General features: G+C 34.9%; 1 protein-coding gene across 5 annotated transcripts in view; it reads right to left on the bottom strand.

The window, feature by feature from the left end:
• Nucleotides 1-25925, bottom strand: part of LOC149541727 (pyruvate dehydrogenase E1 component subunit beta-1, mitochondrial-like) — an 85883-nt gene that overhangs the window by 38011 nt on the left and 21947 nt on the right. For all 5 annotated transcript variants that reach the window (XR_016355366.1, XR_016355365.1, XM_089796851.1 and 2 more), the window contains exons 3-7: nucleotides 25081-25158; nucleotides 1750-1830; nucleotides 1597-1623; nucleotides 1398-1460; nucleotides 1188-1274 (exon numbers count right to left, since the gene is read on the bottom strand). Coding sequence is in view for 3 of the 5 variants with exons in the window: in XM_089796851.1 (XP_089652977.1) it covers nucleotides 1188-1274; nucleotides 1398-1460; nucleotides 1597-1623; nucleotides 1750-1830; nucleotides 25081-25158 (336 nt within the window). In the remaining 2 variants the exon portion in view is untranslated. The remainder of the gene's footprint in view (nucleotides 1-1187; nucleotides 1275-1397; nucleotides 1461-1596; nucleotides 1624-1749; nucleotides 1831-25080; nucleotides 25159-25925) is intronic.

Genomic DNA, 25925 nt, shown 5'->3' with positions numbered 1-25925 from the left:
CTCCAACAGTATAGACGACATCAGATGGATGTTTTCTGAGCCAATATTAGATATTTTTGATAATCTAGCAGTTATCTAACATCTTCCAGCATACTCAATTCCTCTTCACTTGATTCTCTTTTCCCCAATTACAGATTATTTTCACATCACCTCTTCCTTTGTTCAGTTCAGAATATATCAAATTCCTATTCAATGAAAGGAAGATGGGGTTCAGCAATAGAAAACCAGTTTTGAGGGGATATTGCATGGCTTAATGTTGGATAGATGGTTTTAAACAAGGAATGTTTTGTGGGACAATATTAGATATTTTTGATAAATTTAGCAGTAAGATGACATCTGGATACTCAATTCCTCTTCACTTGATTTCCTTTCCCAGTTGCAGATTATATTCACATTACCTATTCCTTTGTTCAGTTCAAAATATATCAAATTGCTACTTGATGAAATGAAGATGGGGGGTCAGCAATAGCAAACCAGTTTTGGGGAAAACTTGCATGGCTTGAATGTTTGATGGGTGTTTTTGAAAACTTTTTGTAATTCTACAGATCCATTTCAGATCAACTGCTTATATGAGGGAAGATGGTATCATCTCACAACAAATGTTCACACCATATCCATAATGCCTTAAAAACCAATAATGACAATAATTAAACAATGTACTAGGTTTTTCATTACTTAATTAATTATTGTATTTATAACATTACTACGGATCACATCATTAAAGAATGAAAAATGATAAGTTGCTAGATCTCCAAACTGGCTACATAGAAAAAAGAGATGTCTGAAAACTGCATATATATGTATATATGGAATTGTTCAACCACACTCCAAGGTCTCAGCCCAAGGAAAACATTTGAGACTTAGGAATATAGAAAAGGAGCCAGTTTGTTGTTATCACCAAAGAGAAAATAAATTGAAAAATACTAACAGTCAATGAGGTACTAGGTGGAAAAGTTGAATGGATCCAAGCTGTTTGGAGATGATTTTCAATAGTTTCATATATTCACTAGTGTAATTCAAAACACTATGGAAGGGAAACAGCAGTGATGTAGATCACATCATTACTCTACCTAGCAAATGAAATATTATATATGAAGCTCGAATGAGAGTAAAGAATTACATGACAAAAAAGAATTCAGATTTCAGAACTAACATAAAAACACTTAATGAGCCATAAAAACACCAACCTGCATAGCAAAGTTGAATGTCATAAACTCCACGATGGGTTTCAGTCCATAGTATGCTGCACCAACACCAATACCAGTGAAACCAGCCTGCAATAGCAAAATACATGCAAACATAAATTGGCTATATGTTTGAATAATAAAAGATGTAAAGGAATATAATCGTTTGTCAGGACTTCTATTAGCACATTTAACTTCCACAAACTTTCAAACCTCAGTGATTGGGGTATCAAGAACCCTGTCAGGTCCAAACTTTTGCAGAAGGCCTTTAGAAACCTGTAAATAAGCCCCCAAATATAAGCATGTAGAATACAAATATCTCAAATTTTAAATTTGATAGTCAATTCTCCATAAGCAAATAGTTCTTATCTAATTATTATATAATGTTGATAAAACCTCCCCGAGTACATACCTTATAAGCTCCTTGGTATTCACCAACCTGGTAAAACAACACTTAAAGATATCAGTAGGCATTTGCTGAAAATAATAAGTTCAATTCAAAACATTAAGGATATTAAGAAGTTAATGGACTTTAGACTGGCACATGGTATTGAATAACACAAACCTCTTCTCCCATTAACAATACTTTTGGATCTGCAGACATTTCTTCCTCAAGAGCTGAGTTAAGCGCATCCCGCACCATCATCTGTACAAAAGTTATTAGAATTACAGTCTAAAGAAAATGAAATTGAAATTTGTTTGAGTATTCATTTGGTATACAAAAATCAATTTTGCAAAAGTCATGTGTAAGGCATATTAGAAACAAAACAAAAAATGTAATGAATTCACTTGTTATAGAGCTAAGATTGTGCAACCTTCCAAAGTACACAGTCCCTCCATATATATCCATAAAATTTCAAAAGAAAAAACCACATTGTACAAACTGTATCAATGAACAATCCCCAATTTCCATGCATATATATTAGAATGTATTTCTCAAATCTTTAAGACTGTAGATCAATAAATCTCACTCGATATTATAAAATAAAATGCAAAGCTTCAAAGAATAATAACAGTGAACAAACACAAATGGTTAATGGTGGATACCACGACTCAGACAACTCTGAAGTTGGAAACTAATAAGGCGTGGTCAAGCAAAGAATCAACTAAAAATCATCAGATAAGGCAAGACTTGAAATTGTTATCATCTGATCTAGCAAGAAATTGAAAATGGCCATAGATGCTCCATTAATTAATAATTAAACACTGTTCTACATACTTAAGAAGAATCAAAGCATGGGAAACAATCAGCAAATTTTCTGTTGCAGATCCTAAGTTTTGGTTACAGTGTTTATCATTTATGTTCAGGAAAACAGATCAATTTGGTAGAGACTGAACTAACTTATATTGGCAGAAATACTGTACTGATTGAAGTATTATTGAATTTCCCTTTTGAGAATTCTAATATGTTTGATTAACTTTCTTTTGCAGCTTGATTATGCTGATGACAATAACTATGAGATTCGGTGAGAGCAGATTTGATTCAGGCTGCACTGAGAATATATTGCAGACCGAATTTATTGAATTAAAGACTGTGATTCACATTGCCTTGGAATTGATGTTATTCAGCAGTCTTCGAAAGGTACATTAGTATATTGAGTATCATGACCCTACGTGGTCACATTTGATATCACTTGTGACTGTCGATTCAAAGTAATACGATTATTAAGGATGGTCGATACTAATCGACATTCAGTTCTTAATAAGGCTGATATGTCATGTTTTCAATAATATACTTTTGATATATGATATATGTAAATATAAATATATGTATGTACGTATGTATGTATGTATATGTTCATATTAAATCAGACTTTCATATATTAGATTTTCATCAACACATATATATTAACATATATTATATGTAGAATTGGCTTCAATTCACTATGACGCTAAATTTCTCAACAGTGTTCAATTGCAACAATTAAAAATCAAAGTTCATCCAAAGTCTCTGGTTGTTTTGGTTTTCAAAAGCTGAACATCCTGCTAGGTATATTATAGATGAATTTAGTGGTTGAGCTGCTCCTTCTAAAGACTAACTATTAGAACTCAGCACATTCTTCAGCTCCTCTCAGCCTCTCAAAATTTAATATTACAATTCAGGACATCAATTGGCTCCTTCCAGTTTAGATTTCCATATTCCTCTGCTTAAGTATGGTTGAATACATCGTGAGTGAGCCTCATCTTTTGTAATCTACTAATCTTCATTTGTGCCTCTTTCCATGGATCTGATTGAGCTTCCAATGTAGTAAACGTTTTGTTGCCAGACTTTCAGTCTCCACCATTTTAAGCTTTTAGCTTAGAGTCAATACTATGCAAATATGTCAAATGTCCAGGTCTAGGTTGCCCCCAGAGGTGCTTTCTTCTCATTAATTTCATCTTTGTCCTCACCTTGTGGGATTTTTGGATTTCACTGCTCCACCTTCTTCCATGGATCTGATTGAGCTTCCAATGTAGTAAACATTTCATTGCCAGACTTTCAGTCTCCACCCTTTTAAGCTTCTAGCTTGGAGTCAATGCAATGAAAATATGTCAAATGTCCAGGTTTAGGTTGCCCCCATAGGTGCTTTGTTCTCATTAATTTCAACTTTGTCCTCACCTTGCTTGTATTATGGAATATGAATGCTGAGTTTTTGCATCCCAATAATGTTTTAAGACATCTTGAGCAAAATTGTGTCATTTTTGGAATGTCTCAGAGCCAGAATTGGCAATGTCGAAAATTGGTTGTTTCTAGTGTGTCGTAGCCCTTTGGAGCACCTGCGAACCTCATTTTCTAAAATAAGCATTTGATGGAGTGTATAAAGGATGCATCTAAAGTCATCACTTCCTGAAGATATGTAGAGGCATCCTAAGCGAGAAAGAACAATCTTTGGAATGTCTTGAAAACAAGAATAGCAATTTCGGAGTTTAAGCATTTTCAGTGCGCCAAAGTACCTGTGACCAATTTCTCTGAAAGAACACATTTGATGAACTGCATGACGTATGGATATGAAGATTTCACCCTTTGAAGATGCCTAGAGCAAGATCAAGCCACGAATCTATTCAAATGACGAGTTTCAGTTAAGCCTGAGTCGTGTCAGAGTTGCATCATTTCAACTACTCCTTTGTCGAAGAGCACCTTATAAGCTACTTCTCCAAAAAAACATACTTGGAGTATATCTTTTGATAGTGGGAGCGAATATCCTTTCAAAGATCTCATACCATGCTTCCCCAAGTAAAAGTGCCTGAGTATTAAAGGATTTCAGAATAATAGAAAACAAACTTCTCCCCACTTTGATAAGAAGCCCGAAGGCCACGATCTTGACAAAAGTAAAATGTTAAGTATTTAAGCTTTTCAAGAAAGCAATGAACGTGCTATCCCTCCGAAATGACTAAAAGGGAGTGTTGCGGAAAAGCAGAGACGAGGCTTATTTCTCAACTAAGCCAAAAGACATAGTTTTCTTAAGAATCGGATTCTCTTATGATAAGCTACTACTCTGAAACCTAGTGTAAAGAAGAAGAATTAGAAATGCTCATTTTTGGTTACGCCTAAGCTTAAAGGCTAAAACCCATTGTACGGCTCCCCATTAATGATGGATTTGATATGGAATGGAGTCGTTAACCCACTAAATTAAATGCAAACCTGATCGTTGCACCATTAAAAGAGAAATTTGAGTTAAGGGGTCGTTTTTCACTCGTGTGATGCAGGAAATCCAGTGCCCAACATTCAAATTCGAATTCAATAAGATTGCATTGTTGGTAAGTTCACTTCTTCATCTTCCAATGGGCACAATTTCATGTTAAGTGTGAATTTCTATTGTTTTGTGTGCTATAAAGCAAATGGTAGGGAGAATTGGTGGAATTGACAGATTGTCGAGTCTTGAAATTGAGCTAAAGAGCTATACAAACACATCTTTTAGATTTTACAATCTCAGAGATTTGCATAGAAGACTCAATGCCCAGCCCATTCATCCCATCACTCTAAAGCTAAAAGAAAGTGGGCTAGTAGAGGTTGTTTTCTAATGGTCGTCCAGGCACCAGAGCTCGTTAAGGAGTGCATAACCAGATAGAGGTTTAATGCAAAGTGCATTCGGGATTCCAAAGAGGACTGAATTTTGTGATAGATCTCGGGTCGAGCGCATCCATGATCAATGAAAATAAGACTCTGAGGCGAGAAGACATTCTGACGACATGGTTCCAGTCACCGAAGAGCAAGAAGAGTAAGCTTTCCAAGACCTTGTTTGGAACCAATCTCAGGAGGGAAATTATAGGCATTCTAGCCTTGTTATTGAGACTAAAAGATTATGAGGAAGTTCTAAATTTTATGGAGCGTCATTTCTTCCTGGTGCAAGCAGTCTGTGCAGATGGCCAATACATTGATTGGGCTCAAATTATCTGTGATGAATTGACTAGCTGGATGGGCTCGGCCAAGGCATTTAAGCAATTGTATATGTCTTCATATCTTATATGTCTTGGCAATACATCATTTGTGGCAGGCTTGCCATGTATTGAAGATTTTGATGAGACCACAAAAGTTTATGACTTCTACCCTTGCTTGCAATTGGAGAAGAGTTATGGGGAGTTTGTAACGTTGAATGATGCCTTCACCATGAGGCTATTCAAAGAGCATCAAGGATGCCCAGAAAAAAGATTTTCACCGAAAGCTATCTCAGTAGTCACTCAATTTGGGTGTTGTTTCATTCAATTTCCAGGTTTCTCCTACATCATAATCGGTGGATTCGATGGATTCCCATGGAGACTACCAAGGTACCTTGAAGATAAGATAGTGTTAATTGAGTTATGTAGACAAGTGCTGGAATTTAATACCTTGTGTTCAGCAATTAAGAAAGTGGGAATCCCTTTCCCAATTATCATATGAGCATATTCATGTGCATCTAGATTTGATGCAAGGAATTTGTTAAAGGCCTTTGAAGGCAAATATAAGATGAAGGATTACAAAGTGATAAGGCCTCAGTTTGATGCTGTGAATTATGTAAGGGACAATCTTCAGCTTGGTTCCAATTTCAAGCATGTGCCTGATATTGAAGATTACTAGGTTGATTGCTACACTAAAGTGCAAACCCGGAAAAAGTTTTGGTCGAGGCTCACAAGTGAGCAAGTGAAGTTATATAAGGTCAACATTGACGTTAGTGATGTTGAAGATGATGGTTCTCTTTTGCGGTCCTCTATTTATGAAAGAAAGATCAAAGACAGACCTATTTTGTCTACTCCACCTGAGGGCCCAATAATTGACGTTATGAAGATTCTCATGGATGGAATCATAAAAAGGACAAGTGGGTAGAGTGGACCAGAAGCAAAAGAAAGAGAATGGGAGCTACAGGTTCATCTGTAAGTGTATTTGGAGGACCTCAAACGACTTCAACACCTACTTCTACTATTGCAGCGACCACTTCTACATCCATGGGTCCTTCTCAATCAATTGGCAGAGGAAGAGGAGATCAACCTCCAAAAAAGAATGTTCAAGTTACTCCTAATTATGGAGGAGGTTCTCTGCCAAATACAGGAAACATTGGAGATAGAGGTAGAGAAAGAAAAGGAACAATCAACAGCCAAGGACTCCTCTACAATTCCAGTGATCAACCCTGATGGAGAGAGCAACCAGCCATGCAATGGTCTTGATGGAGATCAACAAGTTCAAGAGACTCCACGGTAGTAACAAAAAGGAGCAATTGATCAAGGTAATCCACCCACTCACTCTGTAACTAAGACTGTAACATTTCCTTTCTCTAGCAAGAAGAAGGAGATTCCTCCAGTTGCGAGGAAGTTGTTTGATCCCTCGGCGCTACAATCTGCTCTCAGTTTCCTCACAACCGACTCTTGGTTGGAGGATACTTTTGAGAGGAAGAAGAGAAGGATGGAGGACAGTGCCCCACCTAAGAATCTCATAGCCCAAGCTATGCAATCACAGTCCCCATCCCAAAAGGCTAAGAAGAAAAAGGCATTAGCAGCTCTTGCAATTGATGTCAATACAAGGCATATGATCATGGACTGAAGGAGGGAAGAATTGAGGAGCTAGCCCTTAGAAACTTCCAAGTAAAGACACATGATATGGGACTTTCAATGCATGATACCATGATCAATTAATGGAAGTACTCCAATGTCAAGATTGAGGATAGATTGGAGGAGTTGATGCAGACAAAGGCAACCTTGCAGGCCTCCAATAAGGAATTAAGTGATTATATCAAAGCTGTGCTCGGGCCCCTTGCCATTGCACCAATAGATAGTGCTAACCCGAGCACCTTTGACCCTACTGTGGCAGAAAATAAGAACCTATTGGTGAAGCTACAGCAGGAGAGGCATTTTGGTCAAATAGGCCACACATGGATTGAAGACTTGAAGGCTCGAGGTCCTCTAATTCAGAACCTTGGAAATCTAGTGTTAGATGCGAATAGGCTGAGAGAGGCTATATCGAAGCACCAAGTCTCAATGCAAGCAAAAGCTAAGAATTTAACACAGGAATTGACCTTGTTATAGGAGGTGCTCGATATGAAGACTGATGTTGCCATCAGTCATGGCATTCTAAGGACAAGAAAAGAGCCATTGCACCACTAGAAACAATCAATGGACTTCAAGGAGAGCTTGGAGAAATTAGAGCAAGAACTGAAAAGTGTATGCGGATCAGTAACAAAGGTGATTGAAAAGATATATGTATACCTAAAATATTTGCACACTAAATCCCAGGTGGCTAGTTGGTGGACATTGGGCAGACGATGTCAAAACACTTAGAATTCATTGAAAAAACAATCAGTCCCATCAATTTCCAACACTCAAAGATTCTAGAGCTCACTACAATTGATGGCATTCTGAAGCAAGCATCAAACAAGCTCCAATCCAACGTTGCCACAATAGAGGAATTAATAGAAGACCATGACTACTAGGTAGTGAGAGTTGACAACGTCTACATAGTAGGTGTCAAAGAGCTGAAGATAGTGTTGGATGCCATGAAAGCACACAAGGCTAAAACTATAACACCCAAGAAGAAGAACTGACACATCCACAAGCGTTACAGTTTCTTCTCATGATGCTTCTTTAGTCTAATTTTTGACAAGTGTCTCTTTGTGTCTCTCTGTCTATTGTAACCATTTTTGGCAATTCTCCCCGCATGTATGTTGTAACGGATGACTGTTAGTCAATCCTAATTTTGGGCTATGCCTCTACGAATGCTCTAGAGTGTAATCATGAATGTAACTGGCCAAATCTCTAAGAAGGCCTATAAATGTAATTTTGAATGATACATAAAGGATCGGAAAATTTTAAATTAATGTAACTTGTGGTCAGCATTGGGATGTGTGAATTAATATAAACCTGACCTAATAGCCACCCTTCATCCTAATGGTCAAATTTCAAGTGGCTTGTGCTCTTTCATGAACAAGACAAATATCAATCATTGGAACGCTTAGATACTTCTTCCACATGTAAGACAAAAGCCTGCACACAATTGGTCAGAAATTATCCACGAAAAGAATTAAGGTTCGAACTCTCTCTTTGCTAGCGAAAGAATTCTAATTGAATTTAAGCACATCTTCATTTCTCTATTCACAATCAGCTTGAGATTCAATTGTTCCCATTTGATGATCATCCATTTCCAGGGGGATGATTAGATCATCTTGTTACACAAAGACTCCAATTAATCTTGTTCTTAATTTGCACATCTTTCCTTTTGTTAAAGCTTGTAGCTTCGATCAGACAAAAAAACTGTGAATAACAAATCTGAACTGTAAATATATACATATCTGTATGACTTGCATACTGATATGTATATATACAGACTGTTCATTTATATTTTCGATGCTATTCTGATATTATTTGGAATATGTCTGTTGCATTCCATTTATATTTCATTGTGACAAGTTCACATAAATTTGATATCATTATCGACATGTCTGAAGATGCCGATCATTGTCTACTCATATGTTTATCAGCCTGTTTGAATAATGCCAATTTATCATTATCGATCATGCAAGTTGTATGTGCTAGCAATGCACATTATTGAATTGGTGCTTATACTTACCAATTATCATTAGCATTTGTTAAGTGCTAACTATCTATGAATAGTTACGCTGATGAATGGTCATGTCTCTATTTAGAGACATGCCCATTCACCCCTGTACCTATTCATATGGTATATATATTCAAAGGAACTCATTCTTGCTGATATCGAAATCAAGTAATATCAAGCAAAGTCAGAATAATATACAGATCGGTGATTGGAAGCATTTCTTATTTCTCAATCTTTTGTGCATTCATGAGAAATTCTTGCAACATACCACATTATATATATATATAAGATCAAATCTTAAAGATTCAAGCATTCAGTCTGTAGATTTCAGAGAATTACAATTCATACAAAATCTGATATAAAATCGGTAAAACTTTACATGGTATCAGAGCCTCGTTAAGGAAAGATCATATTAAGTTTGAGACATAAGATTTACACATTGAATTACAATCACATACTATTCTTCTAAAAATGTCAAATATGATAGGATTCAAAGACCGTCTTGCAAATGCTGCCAACTTCGCATCTTGGAAACTTCGAATGATAATGTTGCTAAAAGAGAAAAAATTAGAATCTTTTGTGAAAGAAGAAAAGGAAGAACCAAAAGATGATCCAGAGGAAACACAATGGATTGAAAACAAAGAGAAGGTCATGAAAATTATAGTGGATGCAGTTCGAGATAATAAAGTACCTATAGAACAATGAGAAGGCCATGAAAAACAGCATACGACATGTTCAAAGCCATCGAAAATGCATTTGTAGTAAATAATACTGGCATAAGACTTGCTCTTAAGAGACAAATGAATCATATAAGCATGAATAAAGGAGAATTGATAAATGCATTTTTCATGAGAATCACAAAATTAAGAGATCAATTGTCATCAGTTGGATATGAAATTGACAATCAAGAGCTATTCCTAATAGCATTAGGAGGACTACGGAATTCATGGGAACCATTTGTACAGGATATAAGTGCGAGCCCTAAACTTCCAAAATAGGATTGATTAAGATTTGATTGTCTTCAAGAAGAGTTGAGACAAATGACTAAAGGAAAAAAAAAACCTATAGATGAACACATTCAAGTTCTTAACACCAACTCTCATAAGAAGGGCAAGAAGGAGAACTTTAAAAGAAAAAGAAATTTTAACGTAAAGGGATCATCCAAACAGAAGAAAGACATGGCTAAAATCCAATGTTTCAGATGTGATCACTATGGACATTATGCATTAAATTGGCCTAATCGATCAAAACTTCAAACCTCATTTGCCAAAACTGATAAACCAAACATAGATCAAGATTTTGAGAAATTTGCTTTCTACTCAACATTGTCCAATCAAGTGTCAAACAAATCCAACACTTGGATAATTGATAGTGGATCTTCAAGGCACGTCACAGGATATCAAGACAATCTAGAGAGCATGCAAGTAGAAACAGATGAGGAAGTAACAATTGGGGATGATTTTGCACATTCCGTGAGATGGATTGGGACCTACACTATCAAATTGAAATCAAGAAACTCTATTCAACTATCTGGAGTACTATACATACCAGGTATTAAAAGAAACCTAATATCTATATCAGCACTTGAAGATGATGAATATAGAGTTACATTCATGGAAGGTAAAGTACTAGCATGGGCAAAGAATTCTACAATAAGGAAAGGTCAAAAAATAGGTATGAGACAAGGACTATTATACGAACTTTGCACTAAATCAAACCAAGCTCTTATACATGAGACCTCAAATTCAAATGAAATCTAGCATCGAAGATTAGGCCATATCAACTTTTGTGCCCTAAACTTTATGAGGAAATTAGTAATTGAACTACCTAAATTAAGTCAATCTCATAATGAGTCTTGCAAAGGTTGTGCCTAAGGGAAAAACACCAAAAGTTCATTTCCTAATAGTTTGAGTAAAACTAAAGATGTGTTAGAATTAGTACACTTTGACTTATGTGGACCCATGTCAATACCATCCTTAAGAGAAATTTTGTACTATGTAATCTTTGTTGATAACTTCTCTAGAAAGACATGGATATACTTTCTTAAGTGCAAGGAATCATAAGAGATCATTAGAAAGTTTAAAGAATTCAAAGCAATCACTTAAAACTCTTTAAGAAAGAAAATTAAAATTCTAAAAACAGATAATGGAACAAAATACACTTCTGAAATATTTAAAGAATTTTGTACAAATGTTGGGATTAAGAGGAAGTTCACAGTTCCTTACAACCCTCAACAAAATGGGGTCGCTGAGAGGAAACATAGGACTATCATAGAAGCTACTGGGGCCATGATATATGATCAAAATTTGAGTATGTCATTTTGGGCTGAAGCATCTAATACGGCAGTATACATTCAAAACATATGCCCTCACTCACATTTGGACAACAAAACTCCTGAAGAAGCCTTTCAAGTGTAAAACCAAACATTAGCCATTTGGGAATATTGGGTTACCCTGTTTACATCCATGTACCTAAAGAGAAAAGGACAAAATTAGAACCTATTGAAAAGAAAGGAATCCTTATCAGTTATAGTGAAACTACAAAGGGTTACAGAGTGTACATACCTAGACAAAAACAAATAGAACTCAGCAGAGATGTCATATTTGAAGAAGACATTGCTTTCAAAAAAGAAAAAGCTTCAAATGAAATAGAGGTTTATGACACACTTGAAACCCAATAGAGGTTCCCACTCCTAAGATTCAGAGGGAGTACGCAGAAGAGACTAGAAGTGAATATGAGACTCCTCCTGAGATTCAAGAAGAGAATCTTGACAATAATCCTAAGAGGCCACTTTGGGCAAGGAAGATAATAGAAGAAGAAGATCAATTTGTATCACCTAAAGGGACATTTAGAGAGCAAAAGACCGTGCAATTTTAACATATAATGCTTTAATGTGTGAGATTTTTGACTCTAAACCTATTGATATTTCTAAAGCTATCAAGCATCAAGTTTTGAAAGATGTTATGATAGAAGAAAATCAATCTATTCTAAAGAATGATGTTTGGGATATAGTTCCTAGACCAAAAGGGAAGTTTGTTGTTTCATCTAAGTGGCTCTTCAAAGTAAAACATGTTGCAGATGGTAGCATTGAAAAACATAAAGCACGATTTGTAGCTAGAGGATTCTTTGAAAAGGAAGGAATCAATTATGAAGAAAATTTTGCACCAGTTGCTAGATATACCTCAGTTAGAGCAGTAATAGCCCTTACAGTTGCCAAAGGTTGGAAAATTCATCAAATGGGTGTAAAAACAACATTTATAAATGGTACCATTGAAGAAGAAGTATATTTAGAGCAACATGAAGGTTTTGTGATTCATGATGTAGCTTCTTATGTTTGTAAATTGAAGAAAGCTCTATATGACTTAGACAAGCTCCCTGATCCTAGTATGAAAGGATTGATAAATATCTACTGGGCCTTGGATTCTCCAAGAATGATGTTGATCCAAATCTTTATTTTAAAGTAACTAATAGTGATATGTTGATATTAATCCTTTATGTTGATGACCTTCTGATTACAGGAGAAGACTCGCTCATTAATCAGTGTAAGAAAGAATTAGGAGTGAATTTGCATGAAAGATTTAGGCATTCTTCATTACTTCTTTGGATTGGAAGTCCGACAGAAGTCAAGGAGCATCTTCCTAAATCAAGGAAAGTACACTATTGATATTCTAAAAAGGTTTGGAATTTGGAACTGTAAACCAATGTCAACACCTATGGAAACCAATCTACATAAACTAAAAGAAGCAATAGTTGAGTCCAGACTTATAGATCCTACTCTATATAAACAAATGACAAGATCTTTGATGTATCTTGTGAATACTCGACCGGATATCTACTATATCATGAATGCCTTGAGGAAACTCAAGAGATACATCTTGTTGCTATGAAGCATATATTGAGGTACCTTCAAGGTACTATGGGGTATGGACTTAGATATGAGTATACCAATTTGGAATTGAATGGATACTCGGATTTTGATTGGGCCAGAAGTGTGACAAACCAGGAAAGCACATCAAGATTTTGTTTTAGTTTGGGATCAGCTATGATCTCATGGATTTGTAGAAAGCAATCTTTAGTAGCTCAAAGTTCAACTGAAGTAGAATACATTACAGCCACAATGGGAGCAAGAGAACCAGTGTGGCTTCAAAAACTGCTTGTGGGACTATTTGGTGAACCTCTGAAGCCTACCACCATTCATTGTGATATTGTAATAATCAAAGTTGCATCAAATTATCTATGAATCTAGTATATCATGATAAATCAAAGCATATAGAGATTCCCTACCACTATGTAAGAGACATGGTAGAAAGGAAAGTAATCCAGTTGGAGTATATTAATACAAGCGATCAAACTGCTGACATTCTCACCAAGCCTCTTCCCAGAGTGAAAGTTGATCACTTCAGAAAGAGACTTAGTATGATTGAAATGTAAGTTTCTAAGATTGAGTCTCAAAATTGTAAATTTGTATTAATATAAATAAAGATGTTTAAAGTAGAAAATCTTTTGTCATATGTGTGACTCTATGACTTATGGGCCTATCCTAAGTACATTATTGAAAGGTGACAATCTTTTAATAATGAATTATTGACTCTAACATTATAACTGACGAATTTATAATGATTAGATTACTATCATGATACTTGATATTCATGGACATGTCATGATAGTTCATTAGAAATACTGATAGATATCATGAGAATTGATATCAGCTGAAGATCATTATGTTTCTTTATCATGCTAGATATTATGAGAGGTAATATCTATGGATACACCATGCCCTGTTATGGTAGACATCATGAGACTTGATGTTAGTGCACATACCATAACTTAGATATAAATATAAGAAGAATATCATGAGACTTGATGTTCTTAACCATATTATATCTTTTGATGTCACAAGATAGGTGATATCACTCCTACATATAAAATGAACTTATCGAAATATATAGATATATTTTGTCTTCCCTAGCTAAGAGGAAGTGTTAAAGCATGTAGCTTCAATCAGACATAAATACTGTGAATAACATACATACATACATACATACATACATCAGTATGACTTGCATACTGATATGTATACATACATACTGTTCATTTATATATTTGATGCTATTCTGATATTATTTGGAATATGTCTGATGCATTCCATATATATTTCATTGTGACAAGTTCACATTTATCTGATATCATTATCGGCATGTCTGAAGATGTCAATCATTGTCTATTCATATGTTTATCACCCTGTTTGAATAATGCCAATTTATCATTATTGATCATGCAAGTTCTATGTACGGGCAATGTACATTATTGAATCGGTGCTTATACTTACTGATTATCATTATCATTTGTTAAGTGCTAACTATCTATGAATAGTTACGTTGATGAATGGTCATGTCTCTATTTAGAGACATGCCCGTTCACCCCCATAGCTACTCATATGATATATATATATTCAAAGGAACTCATTCTTGCTGATATCGAAATCAATTAATATCAAGCAAAGTCTGAATAATGTACAGCTCGGTGATTGGAAGCATTTCTTATTTCTTAATCTTCTATGCATTCACAAGAAATTGCTGCAACATATCACATTAGATATATATATATATATATATATATATATATATATATAAGATCAAATCTGAAAGATTCAAGCATTCAGTCTGTAGATTTCTGAGAAAGAAAATTCATACAAAATCTAATATAAATTTAGTTAAATTTTACACCTTTTAATTCTCGTTGACTTACCAACTTGCATCTCACCTCTGAGCTATCTTTTTTCTTTATCTTGGTGACTTGTACCTTTTAAAATAATATTGTAATGTTTCTATAATGGCCATCTTAGACAGCTTAGTTAGTTTCTAATTCTGGCTTCAGTTCACAATTGTTTCAGTTACAAGCATTGTCTTATAACCTATTATAGATAAAAGTCTTTCGTCTCAATTGTGAATATCGATCTATAATAACATGGTATTAAAGCGGGTCAATGGACTTATAAATTTTGGTTTGTAGCCTCCTACTTGGAATTCTTGTTAAAGTGATTATGCAATGTTTCTACAATGGTCATTCAGTTAAGATCTTTTTGTTTCTTAGTTAGTTCTTCTTTAGAATGTTTATTTTCGGTCTTTCATTTCTGTTTTACAAATTCTGCAGGTAATCTCTATTTTAGGAGTGTTCCTCTCCATTGTTTAATATTGCATATCAATCGATTATCATTTCTTGTTATCAGAGCGGGTTAGATTTTTATACAAATTTTCTTAAACAAATTCATGGGTTTTTACCTGGAATTTCCTATAAATACAGCCTTCCATCTCTATTGTAATCATTGATTTATAATAACAGTACCTAGTATAGGGTCTACATGTGTTAGTAAAACCACTCTCATTTAGTGGCCTATATACGTAACGTTAACGATATATTATATTGAAATATGTGCCTTGACTAAGTTAAAACTATCCTATTTTCATGTGTAAGAATGCCACAAAAATAGAGGATATTCCTCTCACCATTTCATTCATCTTGGTCTGTTCATTCCTTTATTCACATCTTTCAATGCCCGGAGCCTCATGGTATCTCTCCAAGCTTTATTTGCGAACAAAATTTTGGGCATAAGTGATATTCATGTTCTTCTCTTCATTGTGGAATAGCCCATGTCTATAATTTGGGTTTAAGCAACTGCACTTCATCCCTGTTACTTATGGCCAAATTCATCAAGGAGACAGTTATTGGAACAAAAATTCGCCCTTCTTCTCAAGGGGTTCTTTGAAGATTAGTTTCAGTCAAAATGATAGAACTTGAGATCTAGAAAAAGACGTGGTCTTGAATTAAAAACTTAAAAGCTATAACCTATACTTGTGAAACTCTAGTTTCTAGAGCTTGAACATTTGTGTTGGAAATATCTTTTCTGCCATAGGTTACACTTTAAATTTACTGCTTCAGCTCCACAACAACAAAGGAATCATGAAATATTTCTCTTAGAAATATACCTTCTTATATATTGAGATTCAACTCTGAAAAAAAACCTTAAAAGACAAAGTGTAGATATCAATATGAGGTACATAAACATGTGGATTTTTACAATTGCTTAAAAAGGAAGTAGCTTTCGCCCCCATCAAAAGAAAAGATAACAAATAGTCTTTTAAGGCAAAATGGACAAATAATGTGTGAAGTTTGATGTTCTGTTTCAACGGACTAATAACCTCGGTATCTTTTAATAACCACCTATGAAAATGGATTAAGAACTCCCCAATTAATCGGAGGAACCATGTAATTAATAGATTAAAGGTTTTGGCTTAGGCCTTTTACCAATCAAATAAAAACCACCTATTTATTTACAGAAAATGGACAAATTCTAGGGAACTCAAAATAGACAAATCTACCATCAAATAAATTTATCAGATATGGAAGTAACGCATCCTTATGTTATAATCCCATGGACTCCCAATAATTGTTTAGCGTTTCGTGATCGTCTAATGTAAATCATAAACATATTTATAATTACTTAATATATTTCTATTTTCCCTTTGCTTTCAGAGAATGATAAGCAAAGCTGACATTGATAATTGTAACACATTCCTTACTTATGTAGCAAGCCACATTTTATAGAGATTCCTTGTTGAAGTGTTTAGCATTTAACGGTATACTTTCAATTAGTTATTACAACAGGTAACATTTTATAGAAATTTCTTATTTAAGTGTTTAGCATTTAATAATATAGCTGTAATAAGTTATTACTGAAATGTTGTTTTGCACCATTAAGGTATAAATAGAAAAGGCCACAATGGGAGAAGAAGCAAGTCAGAATATGGAATTGAAGCAGTTACAGCAATCAGTCAAGAAGATAACGTCCAGATCGAGCATAGAAAAGCAGCTGACCTCTAATCATTTGAAAACTGTTATATCAAGCATCTAACAATCTTTATAATCGCTCTTGCAGTGTACATATTGCTATGCATTATTTGTCAACATTTCTCTTATATGCCTATATGTATTGATTGGATATAAAATGAATATGCCTGTTAAATAAACCAGTATGTGAACACCCATTATGTAGGGAAGGAAGTGTAAGGAATAGGGGAATGTATGAGACTGCCATCTAACTAGGCCACCCTAGATGGATGTCCGCGTTGCCTACCACTAGGTCCAAGAAGCCAAAGATTTGCTCTTCCACTTAGACAGGATGATCAAAAAGCCCCTATTATGATCTCTCCAACTCTACCATGATAGATTATTTACCTAAGGGGCTGACCCATGCATAGTGACAGTAGGTACAAGCACCCACTAGGAAGACCATCCCAAGTGGATGTCCATGTTGCCCACCACTAAGAACAAGAGGGTGAATGTGTGCTCTTGGGCTTAGTACAAGATGGCTTTGGGCAGAGCCATCATGCTTCTTCCAAAAAACCCTAATATGTTTGAATAGTAGGGAGTGATATAGATATCGTGTATATATATATATATATATATATATATATTGATTCAAATATTATCACATACTATTATCTAAACCTAATAATTGGAAGCATGTGTGTGTATATATCTATATGTATATGTATCTTTGGTTATGGTTGTAGGGTTTAAATCTTAGCTCATATTGTCTAAAAGAGATATTTTACTTGGTAAGGTTATAACCCTAACCTGACTTGTTGCAATTGTGATTCTAGAGAAATTCCATAGAAAGACATAACAATTGGCATCAAAGCTTTGATCCTACAAGCGTACAAGGTAAAGCTAAAAGAATAAGATGCATGGACTCTATGTGTATGCCTTTCAAATGCTTGTGACATGCCTTGTGTGTATCGCTTCACACCTTACATGTATTTACAAGCATACTTCATGTTGTAAGTGTATTTATGTTTGTATACATCACACCTTACATATATTCATGTGTATGATTCATGCCTTACACATATTCTCATGTATGATTCATGCCTCACCTCTATTCACATGTATGATGTGTATTCATGCCTTTCATTTATTCATATATATTCGTGTGTATAATTCATGCCTTGCATTTATTCATATATATCTGTGTGTATAATTCATGCCTTATGTGTATTTATATATATGTATTCATGTGTATGATTCACGACTTATGTGCATTCTTCCGTATGATTCATGCCTCATGTGTATGACATGTATTCTTGTGCATGATTCATGCCTTATGTGTATTCATATGAATTCATGTCTATAATTAATACCATATGTATTCTTGAGAATGCTTCAAGCCTCATGGGTATTCTTGTGCTTCATGCCTTACATGTTTTCACATGTATACCTCATGCCTTACATGGATGATTCATGCCTTAAGTGTATTTATTTGCTTTACATCTTACATGTTCGTATGTGTGATTCATGCATACTTCATACTTAAGTATTTGATCCATTCCTTAACACATTTTTAAAATGTTTACTTCGTGTATGTTTTATGGGTGTACCTTTCTCATGTACACCTTATGTATTGATGCTACTTGCATTTGTTTGTTTCCTTCATGGATATGTTTACAGCATACTTAACAAGCATCTATTTAGTGTATAACCTGTATCTCACATATATGCTTTGTTGCTTCCATGTATGATTGTCATGTCCCGCATTTAGAAACCCTAATCAAGATATTCTTATATGTCATCACAATTTTGTGAAGCCTCTACGAGAGATAGGATTGTAAAAAAGTATCAAAAGGTCATCCATACAATATCAATATATATATATATATATGGATCAATGAATAGAGTAGTTCACTGAACTTAGACTCATATACGATTTAGCCATAGTGGCAAAGATCTAAGATAAGTAAAGACAAACATATTAATACTCCTCATGATATACCAAAGGAAGATGATATGAGTCATTGTTGACTCATACTACTATCACAATACAATTGAAGTCCCCAAATCAATATTTGTGATTGCAAGGAAGACGACACCAAGTATACATCTACCAGCAAGCTTCCTAAATGGAAATTGTCTTTTTTCCAATATCGTGCCCATAGACTAATGTCACCATATCTCTTATATGATAGAGGATGAAGTCGCGAAACGCCACCAAGGATATATACCTTGGTTCAAAATCAGTAATTTGAAAATACATGATAAATATAAGGAAGAATTATCAGATGTGATCATAAGGCTATCAACTAGACAGTAAGGATTGATTGATGACAATATTAAGAGAACAATGGATAACATAAAATGGTAGTTAGCCTAATCAACCATTATGTAAGATCAACCTAGTAACAACTACCGCTACTAAACTAAGCAAATGGCACAATAAATAATGATTAGAAATCGAAGGCAAAACCAAATGTTTTGCTAAACAGCAATCAATATAAATTCTTAACCAACGATTAGATAATCAATGATGCAAGGATTCAGTTGTTAATTCATAGAGATTGAATTTTAGCTGAAGAGGCACGATAGACACAGGTGCTGCAGTTAGACTGAAGTTTGTTATGGAATGATGCAATTAAAGAAGAGGAGCGGTTGTAACCCATTGCTTCAAATGCAACTTACTGATTGCTCCAAATACAAGATATAAGAGGGTGTGCATTATAATTGAAATGGGATCATCATGGCAGAAAGAGAAAAAGAATGTAAAAAAGGAATGATAAAGAATAATTTCAGACTATCCATGTCTTGTATGTGTATCATTTGATACCAATATTAGATAGCAACTATTTTTGGTGATTATTGTTGTTTTGACTTAGTACAATATTGAGATTTAAATTATAATGAGTATTCATTTATATACATAGTATTACAAACATTCATATAGACTCATATGCATTTATATATTAATGATTTAATGTGAATTCTATAATTATCTTATTTAGCAATGATAGGTATATTTCTGCTGTAATAATTTAATACAAAAAGTATGTATAAGACATTATGTAGGTTGCAGGATGTAATGTCCCCAGTTTTGATGAAATGTTTTTTATATTTATTGAAATTAATTAATTAGTTTAATTTTAAATAAAGGGGGCCCAATTAATAAATTAACAAAATATTGTCGGTCGTGCATATTGCAACTTTCTAGAAGCTTGGAGGCCTTTATAAGGTGATGGATGGGCATTGTAAATCATATGGAATGTATCTAATTCTTTGTATTTCTGGAAATTGAAGGTTGAACACAGTTTGTGGGCAATTTCAGAGGTGGAAGATCCTCCATAGTTTACTTTTGCCACTTCGGTAGTGCACAACCACCCTAGTCTGTTGTTGGAAATATCTTTCCAATATTTCACATTGTGCTTCAAATTGATTTATTTCACATTGTGCTTCAAATTGATGAAGTCTTCATTTGAAGACAAATCTGTATTTGGCATCATGATCCAAATTTATTGAATCTAAATTTATGCTTGCATGTGCGAACTTGGTAAAATCTCTGGTGTCTAGATGACCATCAATCTTTTGCTCATCCTTGTGCCAAATTGTGTTAATCTGATTATATTGCACTAAACAACATAATACATTTTTGTTTCCCTTTGCATCATAATTTTGGAGTTGACTGTGCACAAAGGAAGGTCGTGGGAGGTGAACCAACATCCACACCAATGTATCCAAGGAAATTGATGTCGTATGGCCTCTAGACCGTACACTGTGTTGAAGGAAATGATCATACGGTCACAATTCTGGTGTGCAGGCAGCATGACACCACACTATGGTGGCTTGACTCTGTTGAGGACCCCACACCTAATCGTACGGTTGTGCTAAGGAGATTTCTTTCTTGTACTATACAACATAAGTGATGTCGTTTGTTGATCAACGGTAATTGTATAGACTATTTGGTAACATGATAGGCGTATGGTTGTGAAGTGTTAGTTGGATGGAATTTTGAAGGATAGGCTACGTAGCCAACATCATGTGGGAACACTACAACGGTATCAAAGTTAGTGATTTTGCTAGGCTATTGGGAAATAAAATCGAATAATGGCACCAAGTGATGGATTGGAGATGTGTTGAGGGAGCTCAAAAGAAGTGAGTAGAGACTCTGCCAAATTTTCAAACAAGGCCATCAATGTCGACCTTCCTTCCTAGTATCGAGCAATAGGAAATGGAAACACCCGCTTTGATCAAATCGCTGAAGCAAATCAAGTAAGATTGGGTTATTGGTGGATGGCAGAGGGACATATCTCTAGAAGATTATATAGAGCTGCAAATGAAGCATTTGTCCTCTAAGTGTAATATACTCTACAGCAATAGCTTAAAGCAAGAGACTAATAAGTGGTTACAAGATCAAGATATGCTCAAAGATCCATAGGGGGTTACGAACAAGCAATAGACAATAATAGTTTGTTCAAGTGGAAAACACCTAAACCGTCAAGACAACCGCAAAGGTGAAGAGGATGATTACACAAATGTCGTTGAACTAGCACTCCTCAATCAATTGGATGTAGGTTCTATCTGTGACCCTCCAAATGAGCAAGATCTATCGGTGATTGTTCAGCCTCCTGGTGATGCAAACTCTACCGATGATTGTTTACAAGAGCCCCTACAGTTGGTTGAATATCCTTCAGTAGTGAATGAGGTGTGCCTAATACAATCTCGCCATGTAAAGGGCTATCTCACGAAAACAAGGAGTTGTATCTACACTATGAGATTACAAAAGAGGTTGATGAGCATGATAGCATGAAGGCTTTGGATATGAGTATCGATGTGCTTTATGATTCGCCTCTATGGGATCCTGGTGATCGAAGCATGGTAATGTTTATATCAGTGTGGCGCAATGGAAGATTGATGGCAATACACTCATCTTGACTACATCTAATTGTGTGCATGTGATCATGATGTAGCATGGAGTTGTCTACAGATATGGCTACCATCATCTGCACCTAGTTTGGTATCTTGGAGCTTCATAGTGGGCAATCGGTTTGATGATGGATTGCTTGAGGACAAGCAATCTCTAGGCGGCAAGGATTTGTAGTGTCCCTGATTTTAATTTTTAAAAATTGTTAAATAATTAATTAGTTTAATTATTAAATAAAGGAGACCCAAATAATAATTTAATAAATTAATAAAATATTGTTAATTGTGCATATTATAACTTTCTAGATGCTTGGAAGCCTTTATAAGGTGATGGTCAAGCATTGTAAATCACCATGCAATGTACTTGACTCTTTGTATTTCTAGAAGATGAAGGTTGAAAGCAATTTGTGCGCACTTTCTTAGGTGGAATATCCTCCCTAGTCTGCTTTTACAATTTTGGTGGTGCACAACTACCCTAGTCTACGTTCGAAATATATTTCCGATATTTCACATTGTGCTTCAATTTGGTGAAGTCTTCATTTAAAGACGAATTTGGCATTGTAGTCTGAATTTATTGCAGCTAAATTTATGCTTGCATGTGCAAACTTGGTAAAATCTTTAGTATTTCAGCGACTATCAATCTTGTGTTCATCCTTGTGCCAAATTGTGTTCATCTGATTATATTGCACTTTACAGCATAAATATTTGTGTTTCCCTTTGCATCATAATAGAAGAGTCAACCGGACACGAAGGAAGGTCGTGGGAGGTGAACTGGTCTTCGTACTAGTACACTCAGAGAAGAAAACTATGTCATGCAGCCTCTAGATCGTACACTGTGTTGAAAGAAGTCACCATACAGTCACAAATCTGTCGTACGTGTAACATAGCACCATTGTACAATGGATTGACCATGTCGAGGAATCCACACTTAGTTGTACGACTATGCCAAGGAGATTGCTTTTGTTGTGTCGTAAAACATAAGTGTTGTCATTTGTTGGTCTAGGGTAGCCTTACAGACCCTATCGTAACATTATAGGCATGTTTGTGAAGTGCCAGTTGGATGGAAGTCTGGAGGATAGTTTTTGGTTGTATGGACATAGCCAACTCTGTGTGGGAACACTACATGGGAGCAGCATACATTGACACGAATAATTTGATTATGTAACAACAAAGTTTTGTGGTCAAGTGCTTCATGACTAAATTTCACTCCAAAGAACTAGGTAACCAAGTGTAACCCTATTGGTGATGGCATAGCAGCCTGTTACACTATTTGTCAACTTGCTGACAGTAACAATCCACCAATTCTATGTCATCAAACGCTATTAGCAATGATATTATAAATAATGTTATCAAAATATGCCAAATTAATGATGACATCTTCAAAATATAAAGCCAAAATCACTGTAAACTACAAAATTGATATCACCTTCTTATAGCAAGAGAAATCAAACTTAATACTCCTTTAACAGACTTGAAACCCTAAAAGTCTCCACTCAGAGTGTTTACAATCCGAAAGTAAAATACATTAATTGTGAACATTTATCTATTCATAACTTTGAAGGACTGCCAACCCTAATTAGCTCTTTATTGAAAAACAAAAATGCCCAATTTTGGGTATGAGATGATAACAGATTCATGCCTTACACGACATACCGAAATGTACGGTAATACATTTTACAAACCTAATACAAATGAGCTAACACAGCACATTTTCCACAACAAAAACAGAAGCATTAAGACCTTGCTCAAACTTGGCATTACAAAGCTGACAGAAACTAAGAACGACCTATAACTACAGAGGAGTACGGGTTTGTCTCTTCTTCTGTGGAATGTAAGTTAGAAAGAAATACATGATAATCATGGATAGTGCAAAGTGCAAACTAACCCAACTACAGAAAAGAAAAAGTCATCTTTGTGGTATCCATTTAATCAATTCATTCAAGAATGAAAAGCAAATGAGTAATGCTTGATCAAGAAAAGTTCAAGATACAAAACTGACAAGCAGATTCAGGTAATATTGAACAATGTATGATATGCAAAAGGGGAAAAAAAGAATAAATGGAAATAATATTCTGAAAATTTTAGGACTTCTAAACCTTCACTTCAAAACCAAAATTTAATACCATAAATATGAAAGAGGAAGTTTGGAAACCTTATGCTTGACCTACTTAGAGAAAATGAAGATATTTAAAAAGAGAACAAGAAAAGGGATATAAATTCATTTTTAAAAGAACGTCGCAACTAAGGCCTTAACGGTGCATCATCCTTTTAATCCTCATCTTAATATGTGTAAAGAACTTAAGGCAAAGAGATATCCATGGCATTGTGCTTACTAGGGTCAAATCAATTCTTTACATTTTCTAGCAATGAGAAAAAAAGGATGAGAAAAAACTTGTCTTAAATTCACAAAACTTGCAAAAATCCAATCATTGGTTAAGATGTCTCACATTTGAATTAGAGTTGCACAGCAGAGGCTAATTATATCACAAGGAGGATCCAAGGAGATATTTTACTTGGTAAAGATATAACCGTGACCTAATTTACTGCAATTCGTACTCTAGAGAAAATTCTAGGGAAAATCTAGAAGGGGACATTATAGTCCACAGTTTCTTTGAGAATTCATGATATCCATCCACTTCCATTTTCATTCCTAGAGTCTTCCATAAAGAAAAGCTTATATAGATCGAGGCCTTCATAGAAGGGATGAATCTGCAAACAGATTTAAATGCTGATAAAAATTATTACTACTAATTTATACAATCTTGTTTTCAAGAATACTGTCATGTGTGATGTGTCAATGTGTTCTACAGGACTTTTTTTACTTCATAAAAATTTTATATAAAGAATATAAACTTTAGGCCATCATGCCCCTTGTTGGTTCTGCATGAATTAATTTACAGGTAAAGTTTTGAATACAATTAAGAGAGCTTATAATGATAAAAAACACAGCTTACCGGTATTCCAAGAGAAGCCTTTTTAGAGGTCATACTCAAACATTTGATACATGTCCTTGTTCATTAGTGTTTTACAGTCTTCTTCGTTATTCTTTTACATCAATTGAAAAACTAACACCCAAAACCTGCGGTTTAGTTATGATGGAATAGCTATTAGCTATGAAACTTATAAAGCAATTTTCACGGTTGCTTGAATTACCTCTTTAGCAGCAGTCGATAGACTTTTCAGTTGTGTGGATATTAGAGGCATCACCCCCTCTGGCCCCAGACCATGTCGCTGCACAAAAATAAACGAAACTACAGGTCTGTCAAAAGAAAGAAGCATGTACTTATGGCAAAAGAAACAGCTCTGAATCATTACAAAAGAAAATTCATTTTGTATGCACAAAATGTCCTATCATTTCGTCTCACATGTTTGTATTAATAAATCAAGAAACAAACAGATATGAGCAAAAAAGCTAAGCAGATCAGTTATGAGATAAAGTATGCTGCTGCATCCAATGTGTAATGTCCCCTTTTCAGCCAATGTTAGAGGATGGGTTGTTAGCCTATTATTGTGTCCCTTGTAGACTCCTGAGGCAAAGGATTGGTAAAGGAGGGTCTTGGCTTCTCCACAATTCAGTATGCTCCCGTTTGGTCTTTGTTTGGCTCAGACTGGACTTCGTTTGGGCTTAGTTTCATGTAATTACACAATTGAGAGAGACAATTTCTATTTATAGAAAGTGCATTTGGTCACATTCGGAAATAATGAGTGTGACTCATGTGTCAGACGGCATATTTAAAGGATAAGTATTTTGGGAGATATTATTATTTTAGTGGACAACTATTATTTGAACATTAAAATAACTTACTATGAAGTTATAATTTCACTTACGTTGAGGGTTGAATCATCATTGGAAGGGAGCATTTATTCAATTAATTCATGGAAGCTTAAGCCAAGGTATTAATTAAAGTATTGGAGTAAATGAATTATTAAAGGGAAAAAGTATATCTATTTATCCCAGATTAGCTAGAAAAGTGTGAAAGTTCTCTCACAAAAGTTAT

This window comes from Cupressus sempervirens, chromosome 8 (assembly GCF_028749045.1).
Source record: "Cupressus sempervirens isolate cs-2001-9-10 chromosome 8, ASM2874904v1, whole genome shotgun sequence".
NCBI classification, from domain to species: domain Eukaryota; kingdom Viridiplantae; phylum Streptophyta; class Pinopsida; order Cupressales; family Cupressaceae; genus Cupressus; species Cupressus sempervirens.
The sequence above is the reverse complement of the archived record's forward strand: the minus strand, read 5'-3'. Positions and strand labels throughout refer to the sequence as shown.